The sequence below is a fragment of the Quercus suber genome, unplaced genomic scaffold (genome assembly GCF_002906115.3).
Source record: "Quercus suber isolate HL8 unplaced genomic scaffold, Cork oak 2.0 scaffold_195, whole genome shotgun sequence".
NCBI lineage: Eukaryota > Viridiplantae > Streptophyta > Magnoliopsida > Fagales > Fagaceae > Quercus > Quercus suber.
This window is the reverse complement of record NW_027069653.1, coordinates 318,576-339,721: the sequence shown is the minus strand read 5'-3', so window position 1 is coordinate 339,721 and position 21,146 is coordinate 318,576. Positions and strand designations below refer to the sequence as shown.

Below are 21,146 nucleotides of genomic sequence, written 5' to 3'. Positions count from 1 at the left end.
TTGGTAATGATACTTTGGTTTTTGTAGGGTATAGGGTAGAATGGTCTCCCCCAATGATCCTTTTTGGACCTTCGATTTTGACGATGCTTACTTTGACTCTGATGATGATGACATGGAGAGTTCTGAATGCGGTGATGATATGGATGTTAGTGATTGTGATCATGACATGGATGGTAGTGACTGTGATGATGACATGGACACTAGTGCAGACATAGATTCAGACTATGACAGTGAGGAGGATGAGTTTTGGATTGTATTTCCACTTGTTGGCGAGATGGTGGCTTATTTCCAGCGGCATTACGACAAGCGCCCAATGCGTACTAGCATTTTGAGTGGGAAAGACTACATGGATGAAGTGAGGGATGGCAATCCTACCAATTGTCATGACATGTTCCGCATGACATTAGACTTGTTCTATCATTTGGTGGATGAGCTGAAACAGCATGGGTACTTGAAGGAAGGGAAGGGGCGTGTGGACGTGCAGGAGGCTGTTGCCATATTCTTGTACATTGTCGGCCATAATACTCGGATGCGGCCTGTGGGTGACAGATTCCAACATTCCACTGAAACTGTTAGCCGCAAGTTCCGTAGGGTGTTGCGGGCTGTCCACACCTATGGCCAACATTTAATCAAGCCTGATCCAAATGTGGTAGGCCTTCCAGAGCATATGCGGTCGAATAACAAATACCACCCTTGGTTCGAGGTAAATCATTTCATAATGCAAGTTCTTTCAATGAGTATGTTCGCACATGTTACTATTTTGTATTTCTTCATTCATATATAGAGATGTCTAATACAAATAATTGGCTTTCTTCAATGTAGAGAAGCATAGGAGCTATTGATGGAACGCATATTAGTGCTCGGCCTCCAAGTAACCAAACCCAGCCTCACAGGAGTCGCAAGAGCTTGATTACAACCAACGTTATGTGCGCATGCGACCATGATATGAAGTTTACATATGTCCACTCTGGTTGGGAGGGAAGTGCCCACGACTCAAAGGTCTTCGAAGAAGCTATTAAAGACCCGAAGCATGGATTCCCATGGCCACCGGAAGGTATTGATGTTCTATCCTAATTTTTTTTTGTGCTGAATTCTGTTCTGTTATAATTCTGAATTCTTTTTGCTATTTGTTCATTTTGTTTTCCGTTCTAATTCTACATTCTGTTCTATTCTGTTCTGTTCTAATTCTGCATTAAAATTCTGCATTCTGCATCCAAATTCTGCATTCTGCATCCAAATTCTGCATTCTGCATTACAAATCTGCATTCTGCATTACAGTTCTGCAATCTGCATTACAATTCTGCAATCTGCACTTAATTTTTGCATTCTGCACTTAAATTTTGCATTCTGCACTTAAATTTTGCATTCTGCACTTAAATTTTCTGCACTTAAATTCTGCATTCTGCACACAAATTCTGCATTCTGCACTTAAATTCTGCATTCTGCATTACAATTCTGCATTCTGCATTACAATTCTGCAATCTGCACTTAAATTCTGCATTCTGCATTACAATTCTGCAATCTGCACTTACATTCTGCATTCTGCATTACAATTCTGCAATCTGCACTCTGCACTTAAATTTTCTGCACTTAAATTCTGCATTCTGCACACAAATTATGCATTCTGCATTATACAAATTCTGCATTCTGCATTATTCAAATTCTGCATTAGGTAGGTTTCTATTACTAATTGAGATATGCTATTCTTGTAGGGTCCTATTACTTGGTTGATTCGGGGTACCCCATTGGTGCATCATTTCTTCCACCACACAAGTCCACCCGATATCATGCTCAGGAATTCAGGAGGAGCAATAGGCAACCGGCATCGGGGAAAGAGTTGTTTAACTATAGACACTCTTCGTTGCGCATGGTAATTGAGAGGAGTTTTGGAGTCCTTAAGGCTCGCTTTCCCATATTGAGTTCCATGGCGAACTATAAGGAATCTCGACAACGTTTGGTTGTTTCTGCGTGTTGTGCGTTACACAATTTCATACGCATCAATAATCGTAGAGATGAAATGTTTAACTCATGGGAGAACCTTGACGTTAATAGAGATGATGTACAAGCTGGGAACAATGGGAATTCTCCTGAGTCGAGTGCAAGTGCTGAACGGAGGCATGTGAGGGAGATGTCTGATGCGTCGAAGAGGGCAATGGGTGAGTTTAGGGATGATGTGACTGCCCGCATGTGGGAGGAGTACGTGCGAAGACGGGGTTGATGGTGGGCACGTATACAGATTCACCACCTTTTTGTTGGGACTTGTTGTATAGAGTTATTACCTTCGCCTATGACTTTTTGTGGCGACTTTTGTATAAAGTTAGGTACTATGACTAGAAGTCCCTTAGATACATGATGCATTCTTTTTTCATTATGATGCATCTTTTTGTAAATTTACATTAACTATAACAATGGTTACATGTTATGGCTTAATGTCAATTACCCATTGACATGTCCGATGTAATTCCTTTTGGCAATGTAAAAATAGGTGGACATGCTTATATGCAATTGGTTGTACTTCCTTTTTGCCTCATATGTATTGCAGCCTTTACATTTTCACTGCTACAAGCAAGCAGCAGCTACTCCTTTGTTTCTGTGACCAAGTTGTGCTGCAGCTTGGGCTGCACTGGTGGCAGCTAGTGCACGATCTGCTGCACTGGTGTGGCAGCTAGTGCAGCTAGCGGCTGCACTGGTGGCAGCTAGTGCACGATCTGCTGCACTGGTGTGGCAGCTAGTGCACTAGCTGCTGCACTGTGTTGCAGCTTGGGCTGCACTGGTGTGGCAGCTAGTGCACGAGCTGCTGCACTGGTGTGGCAGCTTGAGCTGCACTAGCTGCTGCAGCTGAGTTGCACCATCGGCTGCACTGGTGTGGCAGCTAGTGCACTAGCTGCTGCACTGTGTTGCAGCTTGGGCTGCACTGGTGGCAGCTAGTGCACGATCTGCTGCACTGGTGTGGCAGCTAGTGCACTAGCTGCTGCACTGTGTTGCAGCTTGGGCTGCACCGGTGTGGCAGCTAGTGCACTAGCTGCTGCACTGTTTTGCAGCTTGAGCTGCACTGGTGGCAGCTAGTGCACTAGTTGCTGCACTGGTGGCAGCTAGTGCACTAGTTGCTGCACTGTGTTGCACTAGTGTACTGACCATTATTGCTTGAAAAGTTTTCCAACATGAGTGATGGTGTGAGCTATATTTTACCTTTGATTGTTTCCGAATTTTCAACCTCTTAACTGGAGTTATGCCCTCTCGGCCATATATACAAACTGTCTACACTTCGTTGGTGTGTCATTACTTGGACGGGATTGTGTTTCAATTATACCTTGGCTTCATTTCTTTGAGTTAAATTTTGGGTGTAAAAATGTGTTCTCTTTCTTTTGGTTGATGTCTTTTAAATTGTTATTTCTTTTTCCTTTTCAATTTTTCTTCTTCCAACCTCCATGCAGTTAAAGTCAAGTACTTTGACCTCTTTTTGTCACCCTAAAGTTCTACTTTTTTAGTTCTTATCTCCAAACATACTTCCATACCCTCTATGCTGTCACCAAAAATTCTAATTTTATTATCCTACACTAAGCTTATTTTATTTTGGCAGACAAATTGCTACCATGAGTTCAACAATTTATCAGCTATGATAATTGATCAATAAATCATTGTGCATCTTTTCCACCTCATTATCACTAATTATATAGGGATTATTAAACTTAGGTCGCTTGTACTGTTTGAAATTGAGCACATTGGCATAATAATTAAATTCTCACAATACTTAAAAGTGAAGAACTAATCTGTTTCAAGTGACTTTCAATGGGAACACAGTGCAGCAGCTAGTGCACTAGCTGCTGCACTGTGTTGCAGCTTGGGCTGCACTGGTGTGGCAGCTAGTGCAGTTGCTGCTGCACTGTGTTGCAGCTTGGGCTGCACTGGTGGCAGCTAGTGCACGATCTGCTGCACTGGTGTGGCAGCTAGTGCACTAGCTGCTGCACTGTGTTGCAGCTTGGGCTGCACTGGTGTGGCAGCTAGTGCAGTAGCTGCTGCACTGTGTTGCAGCTTGGGCTGCACTGGTGGCAGCTAGTGCACGATCTGCTGCACTGGTGTGGCAGCTAGTGCATTAGCTGCTGCACTGTGTTGCAGATTGGGCTGCACTGGTGTGGTAGCTAGTGCACTACCTGCTGCACTGTGTTGCAGCTTGGGCTGCACTGGTGTGGCAGCTAGTGCACTAACAACACGACTAAATCATAAACAATAGAAATGGCAAAAAATAAGAATACTACCATTACAAAACAACAATATTATATATAAGATTACAATAAGTTTGTTATTCAACACATACATTGCCAGGTCCAAAACCTATTACATTTCCATGGCCAACCACATAATAGAATTTCATTATACAATCCACTAATCCAAATTCAGAATCATGGCAGACACATTTGTCGTAATCCAACCTCCCTATTACCAAGTGAAATTATAAAGAACACCACAACTACCAACCATGACATAAGTAGAGCAATTTGATATTTACGTGCTCGTGCATTGGCCATACGAAGGGAAACCCTTGCTTTTTCAACACTACGCTTTGCTACTCTTTCCCTGTGGAGTAGGTCTGCTATCATTGCACGGGCTTCCATCTCATTGTTTTTTGCCATAGCTGCCTCGGCCTCAAGCCTAGAAAATTTCGCAATGACAATCGGTGCTGTTTCAGCTCCACGCCTACATGGGATGCCATCCAACCACTTAAAGGACTTACAATGTTCGTCACTGCCCTGCATATTAAACAAAGCTGGTAAGTACATGAGCTGAGGAGCATAGCAACTTTAACCATGAACGAACGATGATAGTAAGCACAGCTGATACTTACAGGCTTCCAATGTCTACAGCCATAAAACCGTCGACCGAAATTATGGAGCTGCAAAGATGTCCGCAACACGCATTGATCCATGTCACACACATGCCCCCTATAGTTGGAGTTATAGCTACTGCCACTTGCCTCCGACATTGTGATGAAACGTCCACCCTACAAGGCATATTCACTGTCATTCAACACATAGCTAACCATACTTAAAAATTTCATCAAGTTGTATGCACTAAGAGATGACACTGTTATTTGGTAATTCATTTTTTGTCTAATCATCCATTGAGCTAGCATTATTTGATCTCCCAAGAGTAATGTAATTATATTTATGAAAGCTTACCAATCACAGAAAAATGTCAAAAAGGAGAAAAACATTCAGAAAAAGTGGAAAACGTTTATAACTTTAGACAAAACTCAACCCTAATCAAATAAGGTTGAAATAATAGATCAATTGTGTCCTTGAAGGCTTTGGGATCCAGTAATAGAATTGTGATGTCTTGGAACATGATACCTGCCATTTTGGCCAATTTAATAACAAATGTGAAACCAAAGACAAAAACTAGAAAAGAAGCAGAACATGAATACAAACAAACACTTTATATGGTAGCCAGCAAATTTGAGTTAAAGAAACGAAATTGCAAGAAATGTAAACTTAAGGGATAAACCAAAAAAATAAAAAATAAGTAAACTTTGAACCTTGCTGACTCATGGGCCATTGGTTCTTCAAAGATTAACAAATAAATAAATAAATAAATAAATAAAACTAGAAACCCACTTCAATCAAGCCAAAAAGTTATACAACCTGTAGCTTAGTTGAGTTTTTTTTCGTTTGGTGGGGTCAAAAAATATGGAAAAAGAAAAAAAAATCTTCAACATACTTTCATTTCCCACATTTTCTCAGCAAGAAAACAGAGAAAAGAAAACGAACCTGGTTTTCAAAAATTGGGGACGACCGGAATCTTAAAGCATGCAAAGACTCACACTTATGTCAACCCAAAAGGTATTTCCACACCTGACAGCTTTTACTACATAATATTTCAGAAATCAAGCTTGAAACAATCGAAATCCATTTCTACAATTTCTGCATTCTGGTGTTCTAGAGCAGGGGAGACAGAGAGACGGAGCGAAGAGTGTTAGAGAAAATACCTGTTTTGTTGTCGGCGTGCGTCGATGTGGGAGGCGAGAGGCGAGAGGCAGAAACGGTGACTCTTTCAGTCTGGAGAAGTAAAGAAGAAGAAGAAGTAGGAGATGTAAAGCCAAACTGAGAAGAAGGGGAAGAAGTGGGTTTGTCATTAATGGGTCGCGGGTAGCAACAGACTTATCACTGAGTAGTGTCAGGGGTGGGGTCCACAGTTTTAGGAAAGAATTGTAAAAATACATGACTGAGAACTGAGCCAAACGTTTGTTTTGTAATTTTTAAGGGAATGTGAGATTTGAGAATTGAGATATGAGTTTTGGGTTTGAGTATTGAGTTTGGAAAACTGAAAACTGAAAATTGAGTGAGCATTAAACCAAACGGGCCCTAATTCTCTTATCCCAATAGTTTTATATTTCTGATAGAATTCTCAGCCATGTTCCATATATAGTAACAACCAAAATTCAGATCGAAACTTTCAACCCCTTAACCCCATCTATCTCCTCAAGGTTAAGCTTGATTCTTGAAACTTAAAAATTGAACCCCATTCTTTTGGAGAAAGAACTCAAAAATGATAGTATACATCAGCAACTTTCAATAATACTTGTTGTTGTTGTTGTTGTTGTTGTTGAACACTTCCAAAAAGCAAAGAGGGAAAAAAAACTTCTTTAGCACAGCTGAGAAGAGGTACTTGTTTCATTTCCAAATAATGGAAAAATAAAATGTGCATAAGCGTGCAGAATTAAACTTCAACATGAAAATTCTAATGATTCACCATCCAGAATTTGAAGTTATTTGATCAAAGTTTTATTATGAATCTTATCATTGTGATAAAGACCTTGTACCTTTTGTTAACCTATGAGACAAGCATATAATAAGATGTACAACAAGAGGTCTAGCATATTAGGCATGACCACATCAGGCTCAAGTTATTTAAACTTGCCTTGAGACTTAAACGTGGTTAAACTTTGAACAATGTTCTATATATTGTTGATGGAGTTCCTTCAATTTGTCTCTATTACACATGATAATTTGATTGTTGAGAAAGATAGTTGAAAAGGATACCTGGTTAACAGTTAGCATGAGTTTATCATCCATCCTCATCGATCTGCTTCCAATAGAGAAATATATATGTAGAAGCATATACATTAGTAGGAAAACAAGGATTAAGGGGCTCCAATAATTAAAAGTAAAAATATTGGAACCATTGATTGATGCGCATTTGGTGGTGCTCAATAAATCAAACTTGTAAGTGCTAACTAGGCTAACCAATGAAGCAAGCCCCTATCGCAGTATATGTTATTAATAGTAACGTAGATTAATATGGTATTTTCATTCCAATGAGCAAGTAAGGATGTTAATTGAAGAACCTGGGATTTCCCATTTCTTTTTTATTAGGCAAGATTTGAAACTAATATCTAATTCCAGACCTTACTCTACCTCAACAAAATTCTTGAATTTGAAAAGTGGAACAGCTCCAAACTGATTATCAATCTATATTGTCCACAACATGAAAGAATATGACACACACCAGCTAGCCTTCACATCTTGCATTAAATTCCCATCCCAACTCTTATTTTTATAATGAGGAAAACCAGAATATTGTAGTACTAAAAATGAAGATATGACTGTGTGAACTTCTATCAAACATCTTCACACTCTAATAGAAAGATTAATATCTCCCACCAAAGTACAACACTTTCCTATTCAAACATCTACTTCTTATAAATTAATTAGTTCATTTACCTATAATACCTTAACTTCCATCTGATCCAATTTAACATAAAGCTCACTCTTTTCCGTGACCCTATACCTTTAGATTAATTAAACCACATTAAACATTCTTTTCCTACAAAACTGAATACACATAGTCAAAACAAATACACCTCAAAGCTATACAATGATTTCTTGGATGAAAAATAGGCACGCACGTCCTAAATGATAAATCCAACTTCGTCCACAGAGTAGAGCTTAAACATATTGCCAAAAAAAATACAAAAACCAATCTCAGATAAATCCAACCAAAACCCAGAAAAAATCAGCCAAATCAAACACAAATTAACCACCAATTCCCTATATGATCAAACAAAACCACCAAAATTAGACAGGAAATCAACCTTCACCAATCAAAATAAGTGAAACTCAAAACACATTTCTTCACAATTGAACACCCAAAACACAAAAGAGGAAGAGAAGAATTGAGAGACAAACCTGTATTGTCGAGAGAAAGAGAGAAAGAATAAAAGCTTGGGCGAGGAAGAGAGAGCGTGACAGAGTTTCTGGAGCTGATTAAGAATTGAGAAATGAGTGTGAGCGTGAGGGTGAGGGATTTCTAAATTCTTGGGTTTGTGAGGGGATTTCAAATCATCGAATTTGGACCCCTGAAATCCAAGACAAATTTGGGACCAAATCCAAATCCATTTCATTCTATGCCAATAGTGAATTTTTTGTTTAATATTATAAGGGTATTAAGAAAAAAGAAAAAAAGAAAAAAAGAAAAAAAAAAAAAAGACCTTCACTAGTTCAGTTAGGGGTATGCAGCCAACCCACTAACTCGCCAAAATTGACACGACCCAACCCAACCTAACCTGCCGAATTGGGTTGGTTTTTAGGCCTTGGTGGGTTGGGTTAGGTTACAAAAAAAATTTTAATAGAGAGTTGGGTTGGGTTTGGGTCATAAAATTTCAAACCTGCCAAACCCAACTCGACCCACCCATATATATATATATATTTATATTTATTTATAAAATATATTATATAATTAATAAATTTTTTTAAAACAACCAGCATCAGTCTGGAGAAGTAAAGAAGAAGAAGAAGTAGGAGATGTAAAGCCAAACTGAGAAGAAGGGGAAGAAGTGGGTTTGTCATTAATGGGTCGCGGGTAGCAACAGACTTATCACTGAGTAGTGTCAGGGGTGGGGTCCACAGTTTTAGGAAAGAATTGTAAAAATACATGACTGAGAACTGAGCCAAACGTTTGTTTTGTAATTTTTAAGGGAATGTGAGATTTGAGAATTGAGATATGAGTTTTGGGTTTGAGTATTGAGTTTGGAAAACTGAAAACTGAAAATTGAGTGAGCATTAAACCAAACGGGCCCTAATTCTTCATGGTATAGTTGAGAGGGGGTCGTGTGTACTGTGTACATATGGTATGAATTAAGTTGGTGCCTACTGCCCTTATCATCTTCTCTCTCTCTCTCTCTCTCTCTCTCTCTCTCTAACACACATATCTTACAGGTTGTGAATGCTGAATTGATCTTTTGTGAAGGACCTTTTCGTATTATCTGCAGTATGGGTGAACAAGGAAGGTGAGCGATTGATCATGTCTAGCCCAAATTCCAGCTCACGTGAAAAATTCGTTCTCATTTACTCTATAACAAAAGAGTTTTTCATTCTCATTTACTATCACTACAAAAAAACTGGCCAATTGCGGCGGGGCCAAAACCGCCGCAAAAGCCCAAAAAACCGCCGCTAAAGGTCTATTTGGCCTATTGCGGCGGGGGCTATTGCGGCGGTTCTACCCGCCAGCATTGCGATGCCGCAATAGCTCTATTGCGGCGGTAACAAAAAACGCCGCAATAGATTGGCCATTTAGCGGCGCTTTTGGCCTATTGCGGCAGGCAGAAAAACGCCACCCTATGAGGTCACCATTCGGGTCAAGTGACCTTTTAGCGGCGGGATAAACCCGCCGCTATATGTGACAACCTTTAGCGGCGGGCATTAAGTGCCGCTATAGGGTTTATTAAACAACAAACTCTATGCACTTTTTAGCGGCGGTTGAACCACCGCTATATGTGTGAGGATTTAGCGGCGGGCCAAAAATGCCGCTATAGGCCTCCAATTATTTCCTAATTTTAGTCCTGCAGCAGCAATTTTTGCCCACTGCTATAGATTTTTTTTTTTTTTAATCCCTCAGGGGTTCTAAAACCTCATTTCTATTACAAAAAACTTGTAAAAATTTTAGCTCCACTAAGACAATATCACAAATGTAACTAGATAACACCACAATTATCTCCAAAATAACATTATATTAACATAAAAATATATTATCAAATACATAACATTGTTGTTTCTCAAAAAAAAAAAAAAAAAAAATACATAACATTGTCTATAACCATTATCAAAGTTCCAAAGTATTTAAACAAATCCTTCAACACTTCCAAAAAATGCGGATGTTTAAATGTAATTATTTGTACACAAAAAAGCCATCATTAGTAATTGTCACGTCTCCAATATCATCAACAAGCATATGAGACCATCAACCAGAAAGCAAATCAAAATTATACCCTTTGGCAAAACCACATAGTCCGAATAAACCACCTGTAAACGAATGAAATTGTAATTAAAAAGAAAGAAAGAAAAAAAAATCATTGTGGTGCTTTGAAATCATAGATTGAAAAGTATAATTGTTACCATTCAAGCATTTTCTCAATGGTGATAGCTTGGAATTCACTGATAGGGCCATCTCCAATGCAAAATTTGTAACCATGCTCCTTAAAATGGACTTCTACCAATTTTACCACATGACCGACAACCCATGTTTTTTAATGTAAAACTCCAGCATTGTAAAGTTCAGTGCCCCAAAAGCATGATATTTCGTATTGTTTAGTGTCCAAATTACAGAGGGTTCTTATTTTGCTTTTTCTTTTTTGTCTTATAAATATTTCCCCATCAATGATCTACCAATCTAGTGGATCTTAGGGCCCTCCCCAAATCTCAACATGAAATTTCAGTAGTTCAGCCACCTTAAGTTACCTAGTTCTAGGTGTACTGTATCATACATACTGAAGTCCTCAAATGTACTTTAAACAAAAATAAATAAAATGCAATTTTAATATAACACAAAATCATTTTCTTAATTTTAAAGTGCACTCGATAGTCACAACAACTAATGTAATGAAGGACTATGTAATATGATAAGAGAAAGGTAGAGAGATAATCAAATACTTTCTAGCAAATTTATGCACTAAACATGTTAAGATGTTAGAAAATTGTGAATTTAATCATTTAACCATATTTTAATACTCCTCATACGTGGACCCAAACTCTCTCTTAATAATTTAAGCCCAAAAAGTAGTACTTCGAAATTTTTGAATAGGAGGTAAAGTAGAGACATGGTTTAGACTAAAGATAGCTTACTTTGATATCATGATAAACTACCACTTGCCCCAAAAGCTTAAGATGTTATGAAGTTTTGAATTTAATCATTTAATCATTATGAAGGATTATTGTGATATGAGAGAGAGAGAGAGAGAGTCATATACTTTCTAGCAAAGTAATTTGCTAAACATCCTGTTTTTTAAATTCCACAATGTGACACAAAAATGATGTCAAAAGTTCTATTTTGATCCAAATTAATAATACCTTGTCAACTCATCTATGGATAACCAAACTTGCTTTCTTGTCTTTCGGAGTTTGCTGTAGATACAAAATGAAATTTATGAGGAACAATTGAGGCGATGGTGTAACTGCATAATAAGTACAAACTACAAAGTATCCTGCACTAAAGATACTGGGTGGAAAAAACATTGACTACAATACGAGAAACATCCAGTTTCATTAATATAAGACCTTGCTTACTTGCAAGAGGCATTAGTAGTAAAAGCTTCGCAGTCAGTCACATTTCTAGATTTCACTTTGGATGGTATACAAATGTAGATGTCACAGAGAGAGGAAAAGAATAGCCCTAAATTAAAGAAAGCAAAGTACCTGAAGATTTACAATTATGAACCTACCCCCACCACAGAGAGTTTGTAAAGGAATGTCGCAAGCTGGAGTTATCTAAAAACTGCACAATAATATTAAGCACCTGATGTCTAATTACATGAACAAAACAATTTAAAAGGAAAGACAATCATCAATAATACATTCCTTTAATGTCAAAATTATTAACAACCATAATTTAACATAGAGATGGTGCGGTATATTTATCCAAAGAAAAACACACAAAATCAAGATATGAAAAGCTAAAACAAGACAAACTTGTGGCTATTGCTATCAATTCCAACGGACCCTCTTTGATTGGTCTTGGTGTTGCAGTCTCTCGGATTGTTTTACCCTTATGGATTTCCTTTCGTCTATTAGACTAGCTTAGTGGTCGCTTGTGGCTGCTTGTGTCTTTTTGTTCACTACCGTGAACTCTTTGTATTTTCATGCTATTCCTTTATTAATAATATTTTCTTCTTACTTATCAAAAAAAAAAAAATTCTAACTCGGCACCACCAACCCACATGGCAGCAGGCAAGTTCCTACATCCCCTCAAGTTAAAGTTAAGACTCTTCACCACCACAATCACAGTGCCAAAGTGCAACCAAAGATGTACAAACAACAAAAACTCTCATCAATAAAAATTCCCCCAAGCCCAAAAAGCCATTTTCCAACCCTCAAAATATGCTGCAGCAAAAGTGGAAAACCCATTTAAAAACTTTAAAATTTAACATCACCTAAAGCAGCTCATCACCCCAAATTCAAAACCCCATTCATACTTATTTATGATACACCACCAAGTAAAAAAAAAAAAAAAACCTTGTCTAGAAAAATAGCAATCTATTTTTCTAGACAGGTCCCATCTCTCACCCACACACACACCACACTCTTCCTGAAATTCTCACCAACTTAACAGTAGTCCATTTGAGAAAAAAAAAAAAACACAGAAAATATGATCTTAACAGGTACATCAAGGTTCATAAGCTACACTGTCAAAAAAATTAAAGTTTTTTTTTTTTTTTTAAATAAAAAAAAAGGGTTCATACGCATCTTTCTTTGAACTTTGTGTATTGATGCCTTAAGGATAATAAAAGTGCATATTGAATGGAAAAAATTGTAATCTTACACGATTGTGACAAATTTTTTTAGTGACACTCTATTAGAGTATTGTTTAGTCCAAATACCAAAGGATTTTACCATATAAACAAAAATAATTGAACAAAGGCAAAAGCAGGAATAACTTGTAGTGAATTGAATTAAGGCAGTACGATTTTTTTTAGGTAATAAGAATTACTATTAATAATAAAATAAGTACAACAGTACATTGGATGCAGTGAGTGTACTGAGTGTATACCAACCTACAACGCAAACAAACTCTAAAAAATGTAAAGTCTACATTACCATTGGGTCTATCTATATCTACTAATATCCAATGAAATAATGAGTTGACAAATACTGACTTAACCCTTGCACCTGACAACTCCTGCCCCCCAAAGGATCATAAACTAACGTAAACTAACCAATTAAAAGCCTTGTTCCCACACCATGTACCAAGCCATATACCCTCACCCTCATGCCATCCCCAATTTTAAATCTAATAAATTTATAGGACTCCCAAAACCTGCTCTTATTCCTTTCCACACTCCTCAATGTTTTTAGCATTCTTTGAAGCGAGAGTGATCCTGATATTGTGAATTTGATTAGAGCTTTTTTTTTCTCTGCAAAATACCAATCACACATCTTACTATATACCTCACAGCAAAGACTATATTTTTAGCAACTTATATAAAATAATATAAAAATATTTCATTAAAATAATGATAAACATATACTACAAAAACATATACCACAACAACCAATACATATTCTCACCGGACATAAGTATTAAATTGAAGGATCTATATTCTCACCGGATATCCGACCCAACTTCTCTGTGACTAATTCTTAAATACCAGTCAACTCCTTGACGATGACGTTTCAAAGTGATTAACAAGTTAAAACTAACAGTAACTGAATTAAATTAAATAATAATACAAAAAAAAGGAAGTTTCAGACTTGAGAGCGCAACAGAGTCGTAAAGTTTTGACCGAATCGAAATGCACAGACAAAGAAATGATAAAGCTTTGAGAACAGTGAGAGAGTGATAGAGCGAAACAATGAAGAAGGAAAAGAGAAAAAAAAAAAAACTCACTGTCGGCGATCGGAGCATCAACGGCGGTTGCTGGTGCAACCTCGTCTTTCTGAGTACTCACGGCGTCTTCTCCGACGATCGGAGCAAATTTCGACGGATCAGCCGGCGACGGCTCGCACAATTCTTTTGAATTCTCCGCCACCGCTGGAGTCGGTTTCTCTCCGCCATTCTCCACCAATCTTCCCAATCGGACATTGATGAGATTGAGAACCACTCTAACCCACGAGCAAGCAAGACCCACTTCAGTCCACGCCGATACGCCCCAACGCTGAAACCCACTGCTATCCACGAGCAAGCACAACCACGTGCGATAACCACTCCGATCCACAAGCAAGCACTCTGATCCATGGCAAGCCACTTCGATCCACGAGGCCGGAGCACAACCACGACCCAGAGAGAAGAGAGAATGCTCAGAGAAGAGAAGAGCTCAGAGAGAGAAGAGAGCACAGAGAAGTGTGAGTGAGTAGAGAGAAATCAGAGATTGAGAAATATACCCTTTTTTTTTTTTTTTTTTTAATACTACCTTTGCTGGAGCGCCTTTTTTGTGAGATGAGAAGCTAATGCTCTAAGTGAAACACAATAGGAGGGAAACAAATTTTTGGGAAATTTTGGGTGGGAAAAATAAAAAAAAAAAGATAGATTTTATTTTGAGGAAAAAATAAAAATAAAAATAAAAGAAGACAATTTTAATTAATTTTCATTTTTTTTGGCAATTACCATTTTGTCATGAATTTATGGCTTGTTTGGAAGTTTAGAGAGGGAGGAAAGTAGAGGGGAGTAGAGGGAAGGAGAGTAGTGGAGAGGAGAGTAGAGGAGAATGATTCACCTCCACCTTATTTGGATGTTTTTAAAATTAGTAAGGGGGAAGGGAGTAATTAGCCTTTCCCCTTGTCTAATTTTGTTAATATAATAAGGGTAAATTAGGTAATTTACTTTGTCAATAGTTTATGTACTCTACTCCCCCTCCAAATCTCTCCAATTTGGGGGAATTAAAAATGGGAGGCTAGAGGGAGTCCAAACCCCTCCAAACTCCTCAAAACCCCTCAAAACCCCTTTCCCTCCTTCTTTAAAAAACTTCCAAATAAGGTAATTACAGTACTCTCCCTCCCTCTACTCTACTCCCCCTCTTTTTTTAAACATCCAAACAGGCTATTAGTAATTGTACATTAATCAAACACATCTATATATTTAAGTGGGTTAATGAGTCCAAAATATTAAGAATCTAATATTAGTGAGCTATGAAATAAAATTTTAAAAACAAAAAATAATCATATATACTCAATAAAAATCACCACACAGCTTTCTCAAAAAATTTAAAACAAGTTTCTCAAAAAATTTTAAAAAAAAAATTATCACACGTTCTATCTTATTAAAAATTTAAAAAAAAATGATCATAACAATTATTAAATCTATGCAAGAATTTTAATATGTGACTAACAATGTTTACTTTTTAACTCTAATGTAACATTATTATTGAATTCTAAAAATGTTACACTAACCAATAATTTATTATTGAATTCATATTTTGAAAATCCAACCGTTAGATTACATGTTCTATATGTTCTTAACATGCATACCAATTTTCATGTCAATCGGGTGTAATTTACCATTTGATCTTTAAACTCATCTTTTATGCGTTATTTTAAATTACAAAAACTTGAATTTAAACAATTGATTGATGACATGGCTATTAATTTTTTATCACTTTCAAATTTTATAAGTATGAAAAATATATGAAAATAATGTAATCTAACTGTAAATTTGTCAAAATTCACATCGAATTAAGAATTATAGGCTTGGGTTCAAATTACACTTGATATAACTCTAAAAAATGTTACACCAACCAATAACTTATTATTGAATTCATATTTTGAAAATCCAACCGTTGGATCACATTTTCTATATGTTCTTAACATACATGCCAATTTTCATGCCAATCGGATGTAATTTACCATTTTATTTTTAAACTCATCTTTTATGCGTTATTTTAAACTACAAAAACTTAAATTTAAACAATCAATCGATGACATGGCTATTAATCTTTTATCACTTTGAAATTTTGTAAGCATGAAAAATATATGAAGATAATGTAATCTAACGGTAAATTTGTCAAAATTCACATCGAATTAAGAATTATAGGGTTGGATTCAAATTACACTTGATATAACTCTAAAAAATGTTACACCAACCAATAACTTATTGTTGAATTCATATTTGAAAATCCAACTGTTGGATCACATTTTCTATATGTTCTTAACGTGCATGCCAATTTTTATGCCAATCGGATGTAATTTGCCATTTGATCTTTAAACTCATCTTTTATGCGTTGTTTTAAACTACAAAAACTTACATTTAAACAATCGATTGATGACATGGCTATTAATCTTTGATCACCTTGAAATTTTGTAAGTATAAAAAATATATGAAGATAATGTAATCTAATGGTAAATTTGTCAAAATTCACATCGAATTAAGAATTATGGGGTTGGGTTCAAATTACACTTGATATAACTCTAAAAACTATTACACCAACCAATAACTTATTGTTGAATTCATATTTGAAAATCCAACCGTTGGATCACATTTTCTATATGTGCTTAACATGCATGCTAATTTTCATGTCAATCGGATATAATTTACCATTTGATCTTTAAACTCATCTTTTATGTGTTGTTTTAAACTATAAAAACTTAAATTTAAACAATCAATTGATGACATGACAATTTATCTTTGATCAACTTGAAATTTTGTAAGTATGAAAAATATATGAAAATAATGTAATCTAACGGTAGATTTGTCAAAATTCACATCGAATTAGGAAATATAGAGTTGGGTTCAAATTTCACTTGATATAACTCTAAAAAATATTACACCAACCAATAACTTATTGTTGAATTCATATTTTGATAATCCAACCGTTGGATCACATTTTTTATATGTTCTTAACGTACATGCCAATTTTCATGCCAATCGGATGTAATTTACTATTTGATCTTTTAACTCATCTTTTATGCGTTGTTTTAAACTACAAAAATTTGAATTTAAACAATTGATTGATAACATGGTTATTAATCTTTGATTACCTTGAAGTTTTGTACGTATGAAAAATATATGAAGATAATGTAATCTAACGATAGATTTGTCAAAATTCACATCGAATTAAGAAATATAGGGTTGAGTTCAAGTTACACTTAATGTAACTCTAAAAAATGTTACACCAATCAATAACTTATTGTTGAATTTATATTTTGAAAATCCAACCGTTGGATCACATTTTCTATATGTTCTTAACGTGCATGCCAATTGTCATGCCAATCGGATGTAATTTACCATTTGATCTTTAAACTCATCTTTTATGCGTTATTTTAAACTACAAAAACTTGAATTTAAACAATTGATTGTGAAATGACTATTAATCTTCGATCACCTTGAAATTTTGTAAGTATGAAAAATATATGAAGATAATGTAATCTAACGATATATTTGTCAAAATTCATATCAAATTAAGAAATATAAAGTTGAGTTCAAATTATACTTGATGTAATTCTAAAAAATGTTACACCAACCAATAACTTATTGTTGAATTCATATTTTGAAAATCCAACCGTTAGATCACATTTTCTATATGTTCTTGACATGCATGCCAATTTTCATGCCAATCGGATTGTAATTTACCATTTCATCTTTAAACTCATCTTTTATGCGTTATTTTAAACTACAAAAACTTGAATTTAAACAATTGATTGATGACATGGCTATTAATTTTTTATCACTTTGAAATTTTGTAAGTATGAAAAATATATGAAAATAATGTAATCTAATGGTAAATTTGTCAAAATTTACATCGAATTAAGAATTATAGGCTTGGGTTCAAATTACACTTGATATAACTCTAAAAAATGTTACACCAACCAATAACTTATTGTTGAATTCATATTTGAAAATCCAACCGTTAGATCACATTTTCTATATGTTCTTAATGTGCATGCCAATTTTTATGCCAATCGGATGTAATTTACCATTTGATCTTTAAACTCATCTTTTATGCGTTGTTTTAAACTACAAAAACTTACATTTAAACAATCGATTGATGACATGACTATTAATCTTTGATCACCTTGAAATTTTGCAAGCATGAAAAATATATTAAGATAATGTAATCTAACGGTAGATTTGTGAAAATTCACATTGAATTAAGAAATATAGGGTTGTGTTCAATTTACACTTGATGTAACTTTTAAAAATGTTGCAGCAACCAATAACTTATTGTAGAATTCATATTTTAAAAATCCAACCATTGGATAACATTTTCTATATGTTCTTAACATGCATGCCAATTTTCATGCCAATCGGATATAATTTACCATTTGATCTTTAAGTGGGAAGGCGAACAAAATAGTTGGAAATTTAAAGGTCTATTGCGGCGGTCCAACCCGCCGCAAAAAGCAGTACATATTGCGGCGGGTCAATGACCCGCCACTATATCTAATCTTAACGCCGCTAAAACATGTCTATTGCGGCGATTCATTGGCCCGCCGCTATAGTACGCCGCAAAATACCAGAACTATTGCGGCGGGCATATAGAACGCCGCAATAGATCTCATGTACAGCGGTGGGCCAAAAATGCGCCGCAATAGGCGACATATAGCTGCAGTTTTTGCACCCGCCGCAATAGGCCCGCCGCAATAGCTCATTTTTCTTGTAGTGTATATAACAAAAGAAAAATATCATGTCCATAACATTTTCACAACAAAACTTAAATAATAGGTTGTTACTAGCTGTTATTGGTGGGTATAAAGCAATTTAAGTGATAGATTCAAATTAGAACTAATAACAATTTGCTATCTATAATTTGTTGTGAAAGTTTTGTGAAAATATTGTGAAAATATAATCACTTCTCATAACAAAAGCATTATAAAAAATGATCACGGGTGGTAATTTGCAACTTGCAACATGAATGAATGAAGGTTGCTTAATAAGAAGCTTTGGACTTGTACTTGCATCTAGAACATGTAGCACATTATATCACCTTGGAAAAAAAATAGAGAAGATTTATATGGTACGTAGTTGCCTGTGTTGTCATTAAAGTAATTAAAATTAAGGATACTTGTAATAGAACCTAGTGCCAGGCTCACTTCACATGCTGTTCTGTTCACAAACGCAAAAAATCATGCACATGGAAGGCTTTCTTTTGAACAACAGATCGGACGAGCAGATGAGTGATACGTTCAATCATGAGTCCTACTTATCATATTTGACATGTTTTTGACTTACTATAAAATAGTGTCATAAAGTAAAGCAAGATCTGCTCTGATTATGACCTTATGGCTAGGTAGTAGGGTCTATGTTTCACACTAGCAAATAGGAAGGACAGGGAATATTTGAGTGAAGACATGAAAAATGCCAAATCAGATTGGCAATCAGAGCTTCAGCTTAATGAGCTTATTATTGCTTTTAAGGTCCCAAAAAAAAAATGGATTTCTAATGATAGTCACACGCTAACCATACATACAATGTCGCATGGATTCAATTATGTTTTTAAAACATGATTAGAAAAATGAGTGCATATGAAGTACACAATAACGAGTATGTAATAAGATGTTAATACGATTTTCCGCACAGGCTTTAGCCCGTTTACACGCATTGTATTTGTTTTGTTTGGTTTGATTAGACAAATAAATAGAAGGTGCTTTTCCAGTCCAGCTTGCATCTGGTACAAAATGTAGAAAAAGTTGCCGGCCAAATGATCGCAACAAAACAAACAAACAAACAGGGAAGCACCAGAGCACTATATTCTTCCCCTGACAGTCGGACCAAGTCCAACTCATTTGCATTCATTGCCAAATCAACTATTTAGACCTGTCACTAGAATAGTTTTGAAGATATTCATGAAACCTTCTTACAAGTCCAATAATCAGATCCTTATGATGGACCTACTGCACCAGCTTATGTAGCAAATCTATTCTGCTGAAAAATCTGCTAGAATTGGAAAGGTTTTAACATCAATAAACTCTCTTAAAATATTCTCAATAGGCATTGCAGTGTCCGATAGAAAATAGAAAAAATGTCACAGAACTAAGTAGTCGATTTTAGATGGCGAACTAATGTGTTTTATGCTGCACTTGACGAGGTTTTTATCACTTACTTCCTTTAATCAGATTTGGTTCCTCTGAAAAGCGACAGAACTAGACATTAATCTATGACTTGATCTTGAATTAAAGGACATAGGAGATTATCTTGATTTTCCTACCAAAAACACACAAGGCGTAATTGTCACTTTATAAGTACAAGTTCTTGTAAGGTGGGAGGGGTAAAGGTCGAGATTTAAGTTTTTAAGAAAAAGCTTCACACATACATATATACTTAGATTATGACAAAGTGAAAAAATCTTGTATACGTCTGACGTGAGGTCTACATATACATGTTAGTCTCACATAAGTCTTATAAACCGGGCATATAAGATACCTTATTCACTAGATTTCTATCTCAAATAAAAAATAAAAAAAAAATTGTCACCTCCAAACGGTTGTGCTTAGTTAATAGTTATTAAAAGGATAAATAGGGTCCTATTGTTTTCGTCGGTGGTTGCATTCCAACAATGGTGGTCAGCTTTAGTGACATAAACAAAATGAACATGTCAATGTTTCACAACCTTGTTGGACGGCACCTGAAAATGACAAACAAAAAGCTACAAAATTAATTACACCATCTTGACTGGTCTAAGCTCCACCTACCTTATTTGCCTATCTGTATACATGCAAAAACTAATTCAAGTACAACGCAACATCAACTTTTTTGTAAATTCAATGCTCCGACCTATAATTTTATGAAAAATTCAATTAATGCTACTATACAATCACAATTCCACTAACTCTCTCTGATTACAATGTCAAAAGCACTGCATGTGTCAAGCCCCAAATGAAGTTGTCGGTGTTTGACAATTTTGGGTAAAAAGGTGTCTCAAAACCCGTTAATATTAGTTCAGATAGGTTGAACCACGGACCATTAAAAGGACAGTGATCACGGGCCTACAAGCATATATATAGAGTCATAGACACAAGAACCCACTAGGACAAAGACAAGGAAGATCAAGTGTTAGATCATGCACAAGGTTAAAAAAGAGAGCAATAATTCAATAATGTCTACCAAAGGTTTGCGCTATTTTTTTTATGAACAAAGTGCTTTTCAAGCGGATTCTTTATATAGTGGATTAAAAAGAGCTTTGAATTGGATAAAGAATGAAATATGTGTTTTGGAATGTTCAGTCAAAAGAA

General features: G+C 35.8%; 1 protein-coding gene and 1 long non-coding RNA gene across 7 annotated transcripts; both read right to left on the bottom strand.

Moving 5' to 3' along the window:
• Positions 1 to 4,258: 4,258 nt before the first annotated feature.
• On the bottom strand, positions 4,259 to 8,432 carry LOC111985046 (uncharacterized). Of its 3 annotated transcripts, none has more exons than XR_002880006.2 (5): positions 8,184 to 8,432; positions 7,038 to 7,080; positions 5,984 to 6,053; positions 4,844 to 4,999; positions 4,259 to 4,748 (listed from the first exon to the last, which is right to left on the bottom strand). XR_002880006.2 is itself a non-coding variant. In XM_024016669.2 (5 exons), exons 3-5 carry the CDS (start codon positions 6,215 to 6,217, stop codon positions 4,401 to 4,403), a joined length of 738 nt encoding a protein of 245 aa, XP_023872437.1. In that variant the 5' UTR covers positions 6,218 to 6,607; positions 7,038 to 7,080; positions 8,184 to 8,425; the 3' UTR covers positions 4,259 to 4,400. The 3 variants fall into 3 exon arrangements, 2 of the variants coding, with proteins under 2 accessions (XP_023872437.1, XP_023872436.1); XM_024016669.2 differs by having other exon boundaries at positions 5,984 to 6,607; positions 8,184 to 8,425; XM_024016668.2 differs by lacking the exon at positions 5,984 to 6,053 and having other exon boundaries at positions 8,184 to 8,424.
• A 1,624-nt stretch (positions 8,433 to 10,056) lies between these two features.
• Positions 10,057 to 14,413, bottom strand: LOC112023735 (uncharacterized). 4 transcript variants are annotated; one of them, XR_010631091.1, is made up of 3 exons: positions 13,873 to 14,413; positions 11,340 to 13,399; positions 10,057 to 10,295 (listed from the first exon to the last, which is right to left on the bottom strand). It is a non-coding gene; the product is annotated as an uncharacterized LOC112023735 (long non-coding RNA). The 4 variants fall into 4 exon arrangements; XR_010631092.1 differs by having other exon boundaries at positions 11,340 to 11,763; positions 13,873 to 14,407; XR_002884066.2 differs by having other exon boundaries at positions 11,340 to 11,393; positions 13,873 to 14,404.
• Between the last annotated feature and the right edge of the window lie 6,733 nt (positions 14,414 to 21,146).